At 45.7% G+C, this 19,741-nt stretch overlaps 1 protein-coding gene and 1 pseudogene across 1 annotated transcript; one reads left to right on the top strand and one right to left on the bottom strand.

Annotated features, from left to right (window-relative positions):
* Positions 1–1,370: 1,370 nt before the first annotated feature.
* On the top strand, positions 1,371–4,113 carry LOC137312160 (zona pellucida sperm-binding protein 3-like). The gene is made up of 9 exons (XM_067978846.1): positions 1,371–1,612; positions 2,507–2,622; positions 2,710–2,813; positions 2,905–3,082; positions 3,166–3,292; positions 3,373–3,452; positions 3,535–3,656; positions 3,729–3,863; positions 3,952–4,113. The coding sequence occupies exons 1-9, from the start codon at positions 1,427–1,429 to the stop codon at positions 4,068–4,070; spliced, it is 1,167 nt and encodes a 388-aa protein (XP_067834947.1). The 5' UTR covers positions 1,371–1,426; the 3' UTR covers positions 4,071–4,113.
* A 13,564-nt stretch (positions 4,114–17,677) lies between these two features.
* Positions 17,678–17,848, bottom strand: LOC137312168 (U2 spliceosomal RNA; annotated as a pseudogene).
* Positions 17,849–19,741: the final 1,893 nt, after the last annotated feature.

Below are 19,741 nucleotides of genomic sequence, written 5' to 3'. Positions count from 1 at the left end.
ACTCTGCTGGTGTCTCTCTGCATCTCTGCACTCAGTTACACCGCTCTCTACCACCCTCTGCTGGTGTCTCTCTGTATCTCTGTACTCAGTTACACCGCTCTCTACCTCCCTCTGCTGGTGTCTCTCTGTATCTCTGTACTCAGTTACACCGCTCTCTACCTCCCTCTGCTGGTGTCTCTCTGTATCTCTGTACTCAGTTACACCGCTCTCTACCTCCCTCTGCTGGTGTCTCTCTGTATCTCTGTGCTCAGTTACACCGCTCTCTACCTCCCTCTGCTGGTGTCTCTCTGTATCTCTGTACTCAGTTATGATGTGGAGATGCCGGTGATGGACTGGGGTTGACAATTGTAAACAATTTTACAACACCAAGTTATAGTCCAGCAATTTTATTTTAAATTCACAAGCTTTCGGAGATTTTCTCCTTCCTCAGGCAAATGTTTCAAGAGCTCCTTGAAGCCTACGCATTTATACATATTATACATACCACCCTCTGCTGGTGTCTCTCTGTATCTCTGTACTCAGTTACACCGCTCTCTACCTCCCTCTGCTGGTGTCTCTCTGTATCTCTGTACTCAGTTACACCGCTCTCTACCTCCCTCTGCTGGTGTCTCTCTCTAACACTCAATCCGCTCTGTTTTTTTTTTCTTTTTTTTCTTGTTTTTTTTTCTTTTTTTTTCTTTTTTTCCTTTTTTTTAACCGCAAGTTAAGGCAACAGGTGAATATCCACGAGAAGGCACGGAAAAGATAAGAGAAAAAGGGTTTTTTTTCTTTTTTTTTCTTTTTTTGTTGAGAGTCCATCCTTTTTTTTTTGTTTTCTTCCAAATTAGGCCCCCCTTTTATAAGAAGGGGGGTGTGGGGTGTGCTTACAAACTAAAAACCCAAAGAAACCAAAACCAATTTTTCAAATTAAAACTTTATTCGCCTCGTCCAGGATGCACTCCAGCCCCTGCGGTGCCCACCGGTCGCGGAAAGCCTCGAGCGTACCGGCAGACACCGCGTGCTCCATCTCCAGGGCCACCCGGGCGCGGAGCATTCCGCGGAAGAGAGGCAGACAGGCCGAGCGACCGCCCCCGTGGACCGCAAGCATCCTGGACCTGTGGATATCCAGGATGCACTCCAGTTTCGTCGAGTTTTCTCGTTTATCCTGGGACAATTGGAGTCAGGTGACTGCAGGTTTTGTATAAAAGGTGCTGGTTGGTGGGTGAAGTGATAGTTGAGTTGTTTGGTATCATGGGGGATTTTGTAATGAGAGGTTTGTTCCCAGTGCTGGTGTTAGTTGGAGTGGTTTGTTGCTCTGATATTTGGCAACAGTTTAGAGGCCACAGATTTCAATGGAGAAGAGTAAAACCCGCCCCAGAGAGTCCCTCCCTTTGGTTCCCATTTCAGTGTGTCTGAGGGGAGAAGTCTCTCTCCACTGCAGACTGTGATGGTGCAGTGTGGAGAGCAGAACCTGCTGGTGAGGATAGACATGGATTTATTTCGAACCAGGCACCTGATTAAAGCTGCTGACCTGACCCTGGGGACAGCAGGTTGTCGGCCAACTGGGATCGACTCGCAGAACCACACTGTCCTCTTTGACTATGGGCTCCATGAATGTGGCAGCAGATTGCAGGTAATGTGATTCCTCAACTCTTGCTCCAATTTCACTGTGTGGATTACTGCCCACTCTGAACTCATTAACATTGGGGGAAACTCCAGCCACTGAGGAGATCCCTGAATGAAATCTGTGTATAAATTCTTGCCCACTGTTAAATATCACCCTGTGTGAAACTACTACTTTATGTTGCCATGTCTATCTTAGCTTTACTTTTAAAGAACTTCAACTTGTCACTGAGGGACTGCATCTTTCTTAAATGGGTCATTACTACTCTCTAACTCAGATTCAATTCTATTGACCTTGAGCCTTCACTGACATTTCTCCAAACCACTCTGTTCTTTTGTGCCTCAATTGATTTATCTTTTCCGTTCCTTCCTGTGGATATTCAGGCCTGCTGCCTCAACTTGTGGTCAATGAATGTTCAGTGTGGAAGTTCCTGTTGAGACTTCTCTTGAAAGATGAAACAAGTGGAATAATAATTGGGATACAATGTATTAAAGGGGAACTCCACTTTTGGTTATTATACCTGCCAATCCCCTTGATTCCATGGACACAGATGAGGTTTAAAAGTGATGTTGTGTTTTGTGCTCCATATCAGGGGTAACTTGAAGCCCCTTAAGGTGAAAGCTCTATTCTATATGGGAAAGAATGCTCATCAAATCTGGCAGTGCCAATCATTTCAGGGTTTCTGACTGCAGGCCTGAAGTCCCCGAAAATAGAAGGTGGACTGAGCAGAGTAACAGAGGCTGCTCTGGGCAACTTCCACCAATGGTGGAGCTGCTTCAATCATGTGTCATTGAGGAGCAGCTGAAACCCCTCAAACTGCTGCTTAACAGGGCAGGAAAATGACCAGAAAAAGATTTTGTCCAATGAAACCAGCTCTCCATTCCTTAACCTGATGTCTTTCAGATGGCTGGAGATTTCCTGGTCTACACCACCCACCTGAACCACACCCCAAATGCTCGTGGATCTGTCATTGTGAGAACTAATGGAGCAGTCATTCCCATTGAGTGCCACTATTTTAGGTAAGAATCTTTACTCTGTGGCAAATAAGGTCTACAGCAGGTGCAGTTCTTTGACGTTGTCCTGAAATTACACTCCTGTCCTTCCAGGAAGGGCAATGTGAGCAGTGATCCTATCAAGCCCACCTGGATCCCATTCAGCTCGACCAAGTCTGGAGAAGGGCTTCTGTCATTCTCACTGCGTCTTATGAACGGTATGTGATGGGTGGATGGGGAGTGCTTTTCTGTTGTCTCCCACTGGGAGTTACACCCACTGTCTCCAACCCTTGTCCTCTTGTACTTCAGATGACTGGCTTTCAGAGCGCACCTCGACTGTCTACTACCTGGGTGACCTCATTCACATTGAGGCCTCTGTTTCAATGACCAACCACATGCCCTTGAAGCTCTACATTGACAGCTGTGCAGCTACATTGAGCCCAGACAAGGATTCCACCCCAAGAAACAACATCATTGACTACCATGGGTAAGGAGCTCTCTGCTTTCTCCAGCTGGTTTTGTCTCAATCGGTTCACTTAATTCACTTTTTTTCCTTTTTTTAATCTTCAGTTGCCTCCTGGACAGCAAAGCTGAGGACTCCTTTTCGACCTTTGTGTTGCCAAGAGGTGAACGTGAGCTGGACAAACTCCAGTTTGACCTGGATGCATTCCGCTTCTTTGGAGATGACCGTTCCTTGGTAAGAAGAAGCCAAACATTGGGTTCCCCATGTTGGGAGGAGGTCACTAAATAACAACTTGTATTGAATGTGTCCCTCAGATTTTCATCACCTGTCACCTGAAAGTTGCTGCAGTGGATCGGAGAGATTCCATGAACAAAGCTTGTACTTTCCAGAATATGTAAGTTCCCTCTCTTGCTCAGGGATGTGTTGTATTAAAGGATGATGGACAACCTGGTTGATAAATGGATTCTCTGGTTCAGCTGGACCCCATTGGAAGAATCGACCAATGACGTTTGTGCCTGTTGTCAACTGGGCAACTGCAGTGCCACAAGGGATTTCCTCGTTGATTCCAGAGGAAGGAGGGATCTTGTATCTGGACCTGGTAGGACATTGATCCTCTTGATTGTTGGAGGTCACCCTTTACCCTCTCTAACTGGAATGTTTGATATTGCAGGGAGTGATGCTGAATTGAAGTGGGAGGGTGAGGCCTCACTTGGACCCCTGGTCATTCTGGATCCTGATGTGACAGAGCTGGCAACTGAGCCCCTTAATGAGGTTGAGCAAAGGATGCAGGAGAGGTCTCCGGGTGGTGAGTTGGCCGACTGCTAGTTTCCATTTTCCCTCCGTATTTCCTTCACTCACTGACCATTGGTTTTTTTTTGTTCCTTTTTTTTAAGGTGTGGCGTCTGAGGTTGTCCTGATTTTGGCCCTGACTGTGACCGCTGTCTCTCTGATCTCTGCTTCTTTGATTGCCTTGTTCCTGCACAGGAAACACAAGCAAACCCAGTTCAACTAGTTATCAAATGACTAATAAAGCAGTGACTACTTGTATCTTCTAATGGCTGGTTGCTCATTTTTCATTATCTGGCTTCAATCAGCATGCAATGGGTGCTTAATACTGTTAGTAACACTGCACTCCTCCACAGTTCCTCCTGTTAGTGAAATGGGTTTTAATGGGTCCATGTAAGTAGTGGCAAAATGGCTGTTAATAGTGTATCCAGTCCAGGGATGGCTGCAGCAATGGGTGAAGGCTTGCCAGGCCCTCATTGTACAAGTCAATGAACTTTGAAGGGACAGTGGGACTGGCCTGAGGTACTGGTGCCAGCTGGTTGATGGCCCAATCATTCCCTTGGTGCTCTGTGGCTATTGATCAGTTGAATCCCCACACAGGCTCCAAACTCCAGTTAAACTTTCCTGTTTGGAGCTAATTGTCCAAACACCAATAGGATTGAAAGTCAGTGGACTTGGAACTCTCTTCCAAGATTGAAGATCTCTGCCGCTGGTGCAAAGATTCTTCTTTCGTGGGGCTGGGACTCCAGGTAGATTTCAAACGCCCAGTGTAAAAGTTAATGTACACGGGCCAATGATGTGCCCAGTGGGTACAGGCACAGAGAGTGCGAGGGACAGCGAGCCCAGCGGTTGTGATGTAACTCTGTTGGATTTGAATTTCACCTGTCTTTTGAGAAGACTGAAGTTTCTTTATGTTCAGCTTCTCCTCACGACAGGCCCTCGGGATTGTACTGTAAGTCGTTAGTCCTATTTTCAGATTACATTATTGTTTTCATTCACTGTATTTGAGGGGTGGTCATAGGAACAGGAGTAGGTCATTGAGCCCCTCGAGCCTGGTCCACCATTCAATGAGACCATGGCTGATCTGTGACATAACTCCATATACCTGCCTTAGTCATATCCCTTACCTTCTTTGCATAACAACAAAATTTTAAGCTGAGATAATAGATTTAACAATTGAGCGAGCATCAACTGCCATTTGTGGAAGAGTGTTCCTAACTTTTCCCACTCTTTGCGTGGAGAAGTGTCTCTTAACTTCACTCCTGAAAGTCCTGTTTCTAATTTTTAGTTTATGTTCCCTGGTCGCTAAACTGGCTGTGTTTTTATAACTTTACAGTGAATTGGGTCCAATCCATGTCTGGGACACCCTTGCCTTGTGAAATACTGAAATTTGTTCATAAAAATATTCAGATTAATAAGAGACTGTTTAACTTTACTGAGCTGGGTTTTTCTTTTTGGTAAATCAGACATTCAGGGGGTCTATTAAACAGGATGGGAGCTGTTAGTAGTAAACACCCTCGCTTCAGACAACATTCTTTGGCAGGTGGAAACCATTCCTCCATTTAAATCAAATCATGGTAATATTTTACTTGAGCTATCATCACTGAAGTTTAGTGTTTAAACATAGCAGGAGATCCAGGCTCGTTCTGTTAAAGTAGAATAACAATAAGTTAGTGGGAACTTTTAACAATAGCAATTCATTTCTGCTCACTGTACACACTGAAGGTGATTTTTCTTCCAGTGGAAACTGCAGTCAGACGGCCCCTCCTCACTTTCACTGAGCTTCCTCACACCATTGATAAATAGTGTTCGGAAACTTTAAACCCAATAGATGACAATACATTCAAGTGTAGTGTAGGTCCATCCTACCCTCTTCTGACTGTTGTCTGATTTACATATAAACATTTCAGGGAGACTTTACAAAGTGCATACACTGGCCAGGTCACCAGGAGAACTACTTTGGGATATTTTTATAATGTTGCAAAAAAATACCATGTAGAAATGCTTCAAGAATTCATTTTCAATGAAGCTTTGGATCTTACAGGACAGAAACAGGTGACTTTCCTCTCTCCCCTCATCCAATTTAATGTTCCTCTGTTCCAAGGTCCTTATACTACTCTCATTTAAAATAATTCATGGAGTCTGTCTGAACAACACTTTCAGGCAGAACTCTATATTGTTTCTTCCCTCTCTGTAAAGATTTTTTTGGAACCATAAACATGTATCTTTTGCCATGTCACATTTGACCCTAGAAGTTATAGAATCATAGAAATTTACAGCACAGAAGGAGGCTATTCGGCCATTGTGTCTGTGCCAGCTGAAAAAGAGCTCTCCAGCCTGATCGCACTCTTGGTCCGCAGCCTTGTCGGTGACGGCACTTCAAGTGCACATCGAAGTACTTTTTAAAAAGCGATGTGGGTTTCTGCCTCTACCACCCTTTTTAGCCAGTGAGGTCCATACTCACACCACCCTCTGGGTGAAAAAATTTATCCACAGATCCCCTCCAATCCTTCTACCAATTACTTGAAATATATGCCCCCTGGTTATTGGCCCCTCTGCTAAGGGAAATAGGACCTTAATATCCTTTTTCTAATTTGTTCATGGGATGTGGGCGTCGCTGGCAATGGCAGAATTTATTAACCATCCCTAATTGTCCTTGAGAAGGTGGTGGTGAGCTGCTGCCTTCTTGAAGTGATGCAGTCTGTGTGGCTCCCAATAATTTTTTTCGGTCAATTAAGGAAGTCATGATGAACCTTTATAAAATACTGGTTCGACCACAACTGGAATATTGTGTCCAGTTCTGGGCACTGCACTTTAGTAAAGATGTGAAGGCCTCAGAGAGGGTGCAGAAGAGATTTACTAGAATGATTCCAGGGATGAAAGACTTTAATTATGTGGATAGACTGGAGAAGCTGGGGTTGTTCTCTTTGGAACAGAGAAGGTTGAGAGGAGAGTTGATAGAGGTATTCAAAATCATAAAGGGTCCAGAGAGAAACTGTTCCCATTGGCTGAAGGGTCAAGAACCAGAGGGCATAGATTTAAGGTGATTGGCAAAAGAACCGAAGGTGATATGATGTAAAACGTTTTTACACAGCGAGTGGTTATGATCTGGAATGCGCTGCCTGAGGGGGTGGTGGAGGCAGATTCAATCATGGCCTTTAAAAGGGAACTGGATAAGTAGTTGAAAGTAAAAAAATTTCAGGGCTACGGGGATAGGGCGGGGGAATGGGACTAGCTGGATTGCTCTTGCACAGAGCTGACATGGACTGGATGGGCTGAATGGCCTCCTTCCATGCTGTAATCTTTCTATGACTCGAAGAGTAAACCGTATGACTCTGCCTAATCATATTTTGATTTTCTAGGTGCCCTGTTACTACGTCCTTAATGATAGATTCCAGCATTTTCCCTAACTATTGATGTCAAGCTAACTAGCCTATAGTTCCCTCTTTTCTCTCTCACTCCTTTCTTAAATGGCGCGGTTACATTTGCTGCCTTGCAATCCACAGGGACCATTCTAGAATCTGGGGAATTCTGGAAGATCACAACCAATGCATCCACTATCTCTGCAGTCACCTCTTTTAAAACCCGAGGATGTCGGCCATCAGGTCCAGGGGGTTTCTCGGCTTTTCGTCCCATTAATTTCTCCAGTACTTTTTCTTTACTAATATTAATTACTTTAAGTTCCTCACTCTCATTAGGCCCTTGGTTCCCCACTGTTTCCGGTATGTTTTTTGTGTCATCTGCTGTGACGACAGATACAAAATATTTGTTTCACATCTCTGCCATTTCCTTACTCCCCATTATAATTTCTTCTGTCTCTGCCTCTAAGGGACCCACGATTACTTTCACTCATCTCTTCCTTTTCACATACTTGTGGAAGCTCTTACAATCTGTTTTTATATTTCTTGTTGGTTTACTGTCAGATTCAATTTTCTCCCTCTTTATGAATTTTTGGTCATCCTTTGCTGATTTCTAAAACTCTCCCAATCCTCAGGCTAACTACGCTTTTTGACTACATTGTAAGCCTCTGCTTTTCATCTAATATTATCCTTAAATTCTCTAATTAGCCACAATTGTACCACTTTTCCCGTGGAGTTTTATTCCTCAAGGGAATGTATATTAGTTGAGAATTATGAATCATTTCTTTAAATATTTGCCATTGTTTGTCTGCCGTTATATCTTTTAATCTAATTTCCCAATCTACCTCAGCCAACTCGCCCCTCAAACCTACATAATTGGCTTTGTTTGTTTCAGACCCTAGTTTCGGACTTAAGCACATCACTCTCAAACTGAATATGAAATTCTATCGTATTATGTTCACTCTCCCCCAGAGGATCCATTACTATAAGTTTATTAATTAACCCTGTCTCATTACACAATACGAGATCTAAAATAGCCTGTTCCCTGGATGGTTCCTCTACCAATTAAGTACTTTTAAAGTCTAGTTGCTGCTTTACTGTCGGAAACACGGCAGTACATTGAACACAGTAAGGTCCCACAAACAGCAATGTGATAATGACCAGATCATCTGTTTTAGTGATGTTGGTTGAGGGATAAAAATTATAATTGAATTTAAAAGACCGGTCCAGCAGTAAGATACGGGTTTTCACCCACCTGCCATGTTTCTAAACCCGACCTTACCACTGGGGAAGATACCAAGCAAAGGCTGGGCCAGGGAGGCAGGGACTCTCCACAGGTGGTGGGGGGGAGATCAAGGGAGAATTGCCCAGGTTGCTCTGACACCCTCTTCTCGTGGCTGGATTCAGACCAGAAATGGTGGAGGTCTAAGACCCAGAGAAGGGGAGAAATGGCCTCAGATATAGAAATGACCGAGGCTCAGTGTTCATCACTGTGGAATAGTTTACAATTCAGCAAATATATTGTCCACACGGAGAAAATTGTCCACCACAGCCAACTTATCAGGCGGGTAGAAGTGAACTCTTCGAGGAGTCGCGTTTCCCTTAAAAACTCTCCAGCCAAATGGTAAAGTCCCTTTAAATTTACAATCCTGCCACACCAGTCATCGCCAGCTTTAATGTGTTGTGTCAGATCCTCTATCCAAGCAGTTTTCTGCTCCTGTCACTGTGACTCATTTCTGTTACACACCAGAGAGAGAGAGAGAATGTACTGCAAGTCTATTTATAAATCTCAGCCCATCTCCCCATCACTCACTGAAACATTGTTGGTGCAGAGGGGTGATTAAGCAACACATATTTCTCCCTGTACCTTTCTGCCAGCTGAAATGTGTCCATTATAATGAGAACAGGTGATGTGCCACATAAGTCCAGTGCCTGGCATGTGATCCTTGGCACATTTATACACAGAGGCACCCTCAGAAAAGGTGGCAAATACCATGGCACTATTTTGGATGGAGAGGGCCTGAGGCTTAATTGCGACAGGCCTTTCCCCACAATATATGTGTGAGTGACAGGAGACACAGACGGAGACACGGGAGAGACAGACGGGGAGAGAGAGACAGACAGACATGGGAGAGACAGACGCAGATATTAAAACGTACCCTTGTTTTAGATGGAGTATGACTTAAAAGCAAAGTAATGCATTGTTTCATTGACTAGTAATGTGGTGAATAGTTACGAATAGACCCGAACTCATTCATAACACCTGCAAGAATAACTTGCAGTTATAGCTTTCCCTCCAGTGGCACATGTGGACTATCATGCAATGTGAAACAGGGTGATTTTAACTCTCCCTGATCGCAGGAGCAGTTAAAATGGAGCAGCTCCATTTCCTGCTCCATTCCCGTCAATCGGCCGTTTTAACGCCACTCATCTTGGCTTTTAACGAGTCTCCCGCCGGACTCCTCGATCACATCATAACCCCTGAAATTTAACCCACTTCTGAGCAGGGAGGCCACCCCGCAGGGGGAACCTGTCGAGAAGCCTGCAAGGCACACTGAGGTAAGTTTAAAAAATAAACTGACCTTTGAGTAAATAAGGAGAAATTGTTTGCACTGACAGGAGGGTTGATAACCAGAAAAAAACAGATTGAAGATAATTGACATCTAATCCGAATACATTGGGCCCGGTGTTACCAGGGCTGCGGGTTCTCGGCGGGGGGGCTATCGGGCACGTGGGTAACGCGCCCGGTGAAATCAGTCAGCTCCCCGCGCGATCGTAGCATAATTGGATCCACTTACCTGGTCTTCCGGGTTCCCCACTGCTGATCTGCGCGTCGGGCGGACTGCGCATGCACTGTCAGATCCGTCAGCTGGAGGAGCTCTATTTAAAGGGACAGTCCTCCACTGACACATGCTGCAACAAATAGAAAAAATTACAGCATGGAGCAGCCCAGGGGGAAGGCTGCTCCCAGTTTAATGATGCCTCACTCCAGGTATCAATACATGGGGTGAGGTGGAGGGGGAGGACAGAGATCTTCCCCCCCCCCGGCGGGCGGGAGGAAGCGGCCTGCCTCTGCCACCAGGAAGGCCTGGCTCGAGGTGGCAGAGGAGGTCACCAGCACCACCAACATATCGCCCACCTGCATACAGTGCAGGAGGCGCTCCAATGACCTCAGTAGGTCAGCCAAAGTGAGTACACTTACTCATTCCCCTACACTCCATCTGCCACATTACCGCCCACACCTCCTTCTGCACTGCCAACACGACTCTGTCACATCACCCCTCATACCCACTCAAACCTCATCCTCATCTTACCTGCACCTACTCACCTCGCCAGTACTCATCCCGCCACTACCACTCAACCCAATCCTCATACAATATCATGGCTCTATCTCATCCTCACCCTCTCATGCATCTCTTTCACGGTCAGCCTCACTCAACCTGCCACGACCTGTGCTGCAGCCACAGGGCATGCATCACATATGTGCAGCAGGAAGCATAAGGCAAACGTGTCGTGAGCATGAAGGGGATGCACAAGCGTGTTTGAGGGTTTGTCATGGTGTTTACCTGTATTTAATTTCTGAGCAACTCACATAACATATTATATTGGCACCACTGCTGCCATGTCTTCGCGAATCTTGTCTGGTTTGTGCAATAATGCCCTTTCCTGAGGATCACTAAGACCCACAACTGATGCCACCCATTGTGTCACTGCAGAGTGGGTGTAGGTGCATTTGCAGGGCTCTTTTGTGCAGACGGCTGAGAGACGTCGGCGATGTCCCCGGTTGCACCCTGGAAGGATGCGGAGGAGAAGTTGTTGAGGGCAGTGGTGACTTTGACAGCAACAGGTAAGAAGATGGTGCTCGGGCCAGCCAGGAGCAGCTTGGCATGAAGGAGGCTGCAGATGTCCACGACTACATGTCGAGTGACTCTGAGCCTCCGTTGCACTGCTGCTCAGAGAGGTCCAGGAAGCTGAGCCTCGGTCTGTGGACCCTGTGGCGAGGGTAGTGCCCTCTGCGACGCATCTCTCTCTGCGGTAGCCCTCCCTCCTGCTGTACAGGTGGACGTGTCACAGCGCACTGTTGTGGAGCTCCACGTGTCAGAGGTGGACGGCGAGGCTGGTGATGCTGTTCGCCCTCCGAGGAGGTCATGACTGCAGCTACGGCGGCCCCCATCCGGAAGATGTACATCTGAGGGGGTCCGCAAGGTAGGTACATATCTCTGGACCCCGGGGTAAGTGTGCAAGTTGGTGACTTTGGTTGTCAGGAGGAGGGTGGTGGAGGCCAAACTTTGTCCCAAGTGACTGAGTGGCCTCCTACAATGGGTGAGGGTCTCCCCCACCCCCAACCTGTCAAATGGACCTTTGCAGCTGCCACAGGCTGACAGCTGCAACAGGTCCATTTGAACTGGGAGTGTTTCCCCCAGTGTGGGAAACAGTCCCAGTTTCCTTTAAAATCCCACCCCTCCTCACATAATCCCTGAATCAGGTCAGTTAATGACCTGAACAAGCAAAATAAATACGTTCAAGTGGCATCCCGCTGGCTATAATTGCCTGCGGGATTCCCACCAGCGGGGGCTGCGCGCGCACGCTGGCGCATCAGTGGGGAACCCAGAAGTGCGTGGTCCCACTCCGGGATTTCCCAATTTTCGGGGGCCCCCCCGCCAGGAACGCACCCGATAGCGGGTGCTAAAATGCTGCCCATTATATACAAGATGGGTAAAAAGAGTTAAGATACAGATTAGCCATGATCTAAATGAATGGCAGAACAGAATCGCGGGAATGAATGATCTACTCCTGAGGGTGAGAGTGCAGTTCAATGGGCCCTTACTCTCACTTGATTCAGTTCTATGGTGCCTACATTCACAGGGGTACATTCCATGGACCCTGACAGTCACTGGGGTACAGTTCCATGGACCCTGACAGTCACTGGGGTACAGTTCCATGGACCCTGACAGTCACTGGGGTACAGTTCCATGGACCCTGACAGTCACTGGGGTACAGTTCCATGGACCCTGACAGTCACTGGGGTACAGTTCCATGGACCCTGACAGTCACTGGGGTACAGTTCCATGGACCCTGACAGTCACTGGGGTACAGTTCCATGGACCCTGACAGTCACTGGGGTACAGTTCCATGGACCCTGACAGTCACTGGGGTACAGTTCCATGGACCCTGACAGTCACTGGGGTACAGTTCCATGGACCCTGACAGTCACTGGGGTACAGTTCCATGGACCCTGACAGTCACTGGGGTACAGTTCCATGGACCCTGACAGTCACTGGGGTACAGTTCCATGGACCCTGACAGTCACTGGGGTACAGTTCCATGGACCCTGACAGTCATAGAGTCATAGAGTTATACAGCACGGATAGAGGCCCTTCGGCCCATCGTGTCCGCGCCGGCCATCAGCCCTGTCTACTCTAATCCCATATTCCAGCATTTGGTCCGTAGCCTTGTATGCTATGGCATTTCAAGTGCTCATCCAAATGCTTCTTGAATGTTGTGAGGGTTCCTGCCTCCACAACCCTTTCAGGCAGTGAGTTCCAGACTCCAACCACCCTCTGGGTGAAAAAGTTCTTTCTCAAATCCCCTCTGAACCTCCCGCCTTTTACCTTGAATCTATGTCCCCTTGTTATAGAACCCTCAACGAAGGGAAAAAGCTCCTTAGTATCCATCCTATCTGTGCCCCTCATAATTTTGTACACCTCAATCATGTCCCCCCTCAGCCTCCTCTGCTCCAAGGAAAACAAACCCAATCTTCCCAGTCTCTCTTCATAGCTGAAGCGCTCCAGCCCTGGTAACATCCTGGTGAATCTCCTCTGCACCCTCTCCAAAGCGATCACATCCTTCCTGTAGTGTGGCGACCAGAACTGCACACAGTACTCCAGCTGTGGCCTAACCAGTGTTTTATACAGCTCCATCATAACCTCCTTGCTCTTATATTCTATGCCTCGGCTAATAAAGGCAAGTATCCCATATGCCTTCTTTACCACCTTATCTACCTGTTCCGCCGCCTTCAGAGATCTGTGAACTTGCACACCAAGATCCCTCTGACCCTCTGTCTTGCCTAGGGTCCTCCCATTCATTGTGTATTCCCTTGCCTTGTTAGTCCCTCCAAAGTGCATCACCTCGCACTTTTCCGGGTTAAATTCCATTTGCCACTGTTCCGCCCATCTGACCAACCCATCTTCCATGGACCCTGACAGTCACTGGGGTACAGTTCCATGGACCCTGACAGTCACTGGGGTACAGTTCCATGGACCCTGACAGTCACTGGGGTACAGTTCCATGGGCGATGATTCTCACTGGGTACATTTCCATGGGCACCTACTCTCACTGAGGTACAGTTCTGTACACTCTGACTCTCACTGGGGTACAGTTCTGTGCACTCTGGCTCTCACTGGGGAACAGTTCGATGCACCCTGACTTTCACTGGGGAACAGTTCTATGCACCCTGACTCTCACTGGGGAACAGTTCCATGAGGACCTACTCTCTCAGTTCCATGGACATTGTCTGTCACTCGAATACTATTCCGTGGATCCTGACACACTCTGCGAACAGTTCCGTGGACACTGACACTGGGATACAGTTTCACGGACACTGACACTCACTGGGATACAGTTCCACGGACACTGTCACTCACTGGGATAAAGTTCCACGGACACTGACTCTCACTAGATACAGTTCCATGGACACTGACACTCACTGGGATACTATTCCACGGACACGGTCTCTCACTGGGATACTGTTCCACGGACACGGTCTCTCACTGGGATACAGTTTCACGGACACTGACACTCACTGGGATACAGTTCCACGGACACTGACTCTCACTAGATACAGTTCCATGGACACTGACACTCACTGGGATCCTGTTCCACGGACACGGTCTCTCACTGGGATACTGTTCCACGGACGCTGACACTAATAATGAAATACCATGGATGAATAAAGAGATAAGATCAGAATTGAAACTAAAGAAAAAGGCATATACTCAGCACCTGGACAATAAAGAAGAGGATGACAAAAGGGAATACGAAGAGGTTAGGAAATAAGTTTTTAAAAAACTTATTCGGAAGGCAAAGAGGAATTACAAAATTAAATTATCAAAAAATACTTTTTAAAAAGTAAAGTATTCTACAGACACATAAATAACAAAAGGAAAATCATGATAGGGGTAGGGCCACTAAGGGATGCACAAGGTAAACTCACAGGTAACGGCAGAAATGTGGAATCATTGCTTTGCCTCAATATTGACACTAACGAGATGGATAAGACATTAGAAGCAGAAATCAAAAAAGTTGTAAAGACATTTATGATAGAAAAGGGGAGATAATTGATAAACGAGTCAAACATAGAAAAGAATAGAAGGATATGCTGATAGGGTTAGATGAAGTACCTGAACTATCTCCTCCTTGAAGGCCTCCCTTTGCTCTTTAACTGTTTTACCTGATAATCTTTGTTCCCATTCCATAAGGGCCAGATCCCTTTTCAACTCACTGAAATTAACCCTCTTCCGATTAAGTATCTTCAACTTTCATTGTCCTTGTACTTTTCCATAATTACTCTAAACCGAATCATATTGTGATCACTGTTTCCAAAACACTCTCCCATTGAAACTTGCCCCACTTCATTCCCCAGAACGAGATCCAGCACTGCTTTCTTCCTCGTTAGGCTGGAAACATGCTGATCAAGAACCTCAGACATTTACAAAAGCTGAAACTATCCCAGCAGCTCAATCTAATACAGCACCTCCAACTAACCCAGTAACTTAAGCTAAAACTGCACTTGCAGCAAATAGATTACCTCAAACTAAAGCTGCTGCCCTAAGTAATCCAGCACCTCAACATAATCTAATACCTCAAGCAAAAACAGCACCTCCAAAAAGGCAGTACCTCAGACCAGCCCTGAACCTCTAAATAACCTAATACTTCAAAATAATACAGCCTCCAAACTTATCCAACACTTCAAGCTAACCTAGCACCTCAAGTTAGTCCAGCACCTTAACCTAACCTAGCTCTTCAAGTAGTACAGTACCTCTAACTGGCCCAGCACCTCAAGCTAATACAGCACCTCACGCTAATACCATGCATCTCTGAAACTGACCACAGCACCCTGAAACTGACTCTGGTACTGCAAACTGTGTTCAGGGACCATAACTGAGGCAGTGTTCAATGACTGACTATCCCATCTCCCCAAATGAGTCAGCATCCTAAAGCTGTCCACAATACGCCCCAAACCGATCACATCATCTGCAAAAAAAAACACAATACCCAGAAACTGACCCAGTCCCCATACACTTACCTCACCATCCACACATTGATCAAACACCCAAAGCTAACGATGGCATCACACATTGGGCTTCTGCATCCTGTAAAATGATAACTGCACTGTCACAGCAAACCACAGCATCTGTAAATGGATCTTAAACAGTGCACATTACCGCAATACTGAGCAGAGAAACCCCAAACCACAACACCCACAAACTGACACAGAACAAACATAGACAACGATCTCTGATGACTCAACACGCCCAGACTGATGCCAACACTGGGATTGTAGAAATCCCTGACGCTCAGCCTTCGGTGTCAGCCTCATCATGTGGGTTCATTCTGGGTTCGAGATATGTTTCGTGCATTGAATATTTTTAGGCTGATGAATCAGTGTAAGACTTTGGTTCAATCTTGGATTCTGGGCTTGTTTTCAGTTTCAACACAAATTTGGGTTCTTGGCTTTTCTTTATGTTTATAATTCATTTTACATGAGTTGGTCACTTTAGAATTGGGATTGGTTCAGGCTCCCAGTTCAGTTTTATATTCTGGGTTAGTTTGGTCAATTTGAGATTCTGTGTTGTTTTGAGTTTCTGGCTCAGTATCTGGTTGTAACATACTGCACTCAAACTGACCACAAGAGCTCCAATTTACTCAGGACCCTCAAGACTAACATTCTCCACACATCCAAAAACACCCAGCACTGCAAAATATTCCACAGGACCCCGGCAAAGACTGATCCTCACAGACTGATCTCAATGATCCCTAACATTACATCATATCTTAAAAACAGCAGAAGAACCTGAAACAAACTACAGAAATAACAAGTGAACCAGTGGAGTCAGCTAGGGTTCTGGGCCAGGTCGGGTTTCCAGGTCTGCTTGGTGTTTCGGGTCTGTTTCGGGTTTGCCGTATTTTAATATTCTGAGTCCGTTTAGGATAATGGATCAGTTTAGGGTTTTGATCCGCCTGTGATTCTGAGTTGGTTGCAGTTTTGCTTTGGTTCCGGGTTCCAGGTCGGTTGAGGATTCTGGAACAGTTTAACGTTCTTCCACTGTGAGAGGGGAAACCAGAGGGCCGGAGCTCTTGGATTGACTCGAGTTCCTTTGGAGCTGTAACAATTTAGGCCACGGAAAATGTCAGTATGAGGGTCTGGGTCAGTTTATGTTTCTGTACAGGTTTAGGGTTTTATGTCGATTTAGGGCTCTGGGTCACTGTGTTTTGGGATGTTTAGGGTATCCAGTCATTTCAATTTACATTTTCATTTGGGGCTTAATGTGAGTTTGGAATCGTGGGTTACTTTGTAGTTATGTTGAATGTAAGATTCTGGGTCAATTTGAGGTTCTGACTCAGTATTCCGTAGATGGTCAGTTTAGGTACCTGTCACTTTTGGGATTCTGGATCAGTTTAGGGTTCCAGGTCAGTTTAGGTTTCTGGGTCACTAGGGGTTCGTGAGCTGATTTCGAGTGTTGTGCAGCTTAGTGTTTTTGGTCTCTAAAGTACTTTGGATCAGAGAGTCTCAAGAAGGGCAAAGGGCTCTTGTTCATGGAGAGTTCTGTGTATGTTCAGGATTCCAGGGCACTTTTAAGTTCCAGATCAAGTTGAGGTTGTTCAGAAGTTTGGGCATTCATGTTCAGTTCAGTTTAGTTTGGGTTCAGGTAGGGTTTGTGTCTCTGGGTCATTTTACAGTTCCTGGTTTATTTGAGGTTTGTATGTGAGTTTAGGGTCTTCCAGTGTTGGGCACCGTGTTGTTTAGGTTTGAGGATCAGATTGAGAGTTGTTGCTTGTTTTGTTCAGAGTCATTGTTGGGTTCTGGTTAAGTTTAGGTTTGTGACTCGCTCTGGTTCTGCTTCAGTTTGGGGAAATGGTTCAGTGTCTGATTAAGGGTTAGTTTGGGGATTTAGGTCAAGTTATGTTGCAGTGTCAGTTTTGGATTGTATCATTGTATGTTTGCCTTGTCGTGCAAGTGTCTACAGGAGATTGGGGTTCTGGGTCACTTTGTAATTCTGGTCAGTTTAGGTTTCAGGTCCAGTTTGGAAATCTTCAATATCATCTCCACCTCAATATTTAGCCAGTTAATCTTCACAGCTTTAATTGAGGATTTATTCCACATTTTAAGTACAAAATATCAACTTTATTCTCAATAATAATACATACAGAGACACTGGAAAAACCTGTTTTTCATTTTGAATATCTCCCCACAGGGAGGTGCACCATTCCCAGAGACACTGCAATACTGGGTCGATGCGTGGAGTGGACGGAGCAAGCCCCTATTCCATCTCCCTGTTCCAAAAATCAATTTAATATACGGTCCCCAGATAGGGGACGTATCAGATATTAAACTGATAAGAACAGATTTTTTTTCAAAAAATATACTTTATTCATAAAATTTGTAACAATACATACAATACAGTTGTCATATCACATTTCAAACATACACAATACAGATTATACAATTTGCAAGATACATAAAGTACAGTTCAATTATGATTCCAACAATACAGTTACACATTGTTCATAATTACAGTTCATGACACTCTAGGGTGCCTTATTGCATTACAATCAATAAGCTTATTGATTACAGATTCATTACAGGTACATTACATTTCATTACATAAATTTTTATTTTACATTCTGCCCGAGGTGGGTTTTCCCTGATTGCAGCCCCTCGGTTTACAATTGCGGGAGAGCTCAAAGTGCTGGCCTTTCCCCACAGAGCCTTTGCGGCGGCCGCACCCAGTTTCAGTGCATCCCTGAGCACGTAGTCCTGGACCTTGGAATGTGCCAGTCTGCAACACTCGGTCGAGGACAGCTCCTTGTGCTGGAAGACCAGCAAATTTCGGGCAGACCAAAAGGCGTATTTCACCGAGTTGATGGTCTTCCAGTAGCAGTTGATATCTGTCTCGGAGTGCTGCCCTGGTAACAGCCCATAAAGCACAGAATCATGTGTTACTGAACTGCTCCCTTGTGGGAGAAACTAGAACCAGTTTAAAAATAAGGGGTCTCCCATTTAAGATGGAGATGAGGAGAAATTTTTCTCTGAGTCTCGTGAGTCTGTGGATCTCCCTTCTCCAGAGAACAGCGGAGGCAGGGTCATTGAATATTTTTATGGCTAAGTTATATAGATTCCTGATTAACAAGGGAGTCAAAGGTTATCGTTGGTACATGGGAAAGTCGGGTTGTGGTCACAATCAGATCAGCCATGGTCTTATCAAATGGCAGAGCAGGCTCGAGGGGCTGAATGGCCTACTCCTGCTCTTAATTCGTATGTATGAACCTGGACAGATACCACTGCCACCCTCTCCAGATCGTCTTTGCAAAGGGACATTCCAGGAGGAGATGGGTGACGGTCTCGTCCCCATCGCAACTTCCTTGGGGACAGCTCACGGTGGCACTGAGAGGTCAGGAGTGCATGAAGGATCTGGCGGGAAGGGCCCTTCTCACCACCAGCTAAGCTACGTCTTGGTGCTTGTTTGAAAGCTCTGGCGATGAGGTGTTCTGCCAAATGACTTTGGCAGAAAGCCTCATCGCTACACAATGGGGGACTCCTTCCAATCGAACACGAAGGATTGTTAATGTTGTGTCCACATCACGTACTTCTGTGCCCCAATAGTTTGTTGTGACACACAATCCATTTCTCTTGTTGTATTTTATACTATTACCGTGCGCGTTTCTGTTCTTATGGAGGTGTCTGTGGGTTCCTGTGGGCTTGATGTTGGTAATTTCAGCCTCTCATGCCTGTGTTTGAATACAGCCCACACTGACAGGAGGTAAATCTGTTTCACCTGCTGCTTGTAAGGATCCCACATTAAACAGTCTGGACAGCATCAATCCATTACTTACTGGGAATGGGCCCACTGCAAATATTGTATTTAATTAATGATCTCACTCAGATAAGATCAGAGCATGTGGAGTCGGGACAAAGAGCAGAATTATTAGCAAGCTGGGTACAAAACTGAAAACAGAGAGTAAGTGTTAAAGGTAGTTACTCAGACTGGCAAAAGGTCTGAGTGGTGAATCACAGGGATTGGTGCTGGGACAACTGTCTTCACCATTTATATAAACGATTTGGACTTGGGAATTGGAAGTATAATTTCAAAATTTGCAGACAACACCAAACTGGGGGGTATAGTTAATACTGAGGAGGAGTGCGACACAATACAGGAAGATATAAATAAATTTGCACAATGGGCGTGTAACTGGCAAATGAATCTCAATATAGATAAGTGTGAGGTTTTAAATTATGATGGGAAGAATAAGTGGGCCA

This window comes from Heptranchias perlo, unplaced genomic scaffold, assembly GCF_035084215.1.
Source record: "Heptranchias perlo isolate sHepPer1 unplaced genomic scaffold, sHepPer1.hap1 HAP1_SCAFFOLD_401, whole genome shotgun sequence".
Classification (NCBI taxonomy): Eukaryota; Metazoa; Chordata; class Chondrichthyes; order Hexanchiformes; family Hexanchidae; genus Heptranchias; species Heptranchias perlo.
The sequence above is the reverse complement of the archived record's forward strand: the minus strand, read 5'-3'. Positions and strand labels throughout refer to the sequence as shown.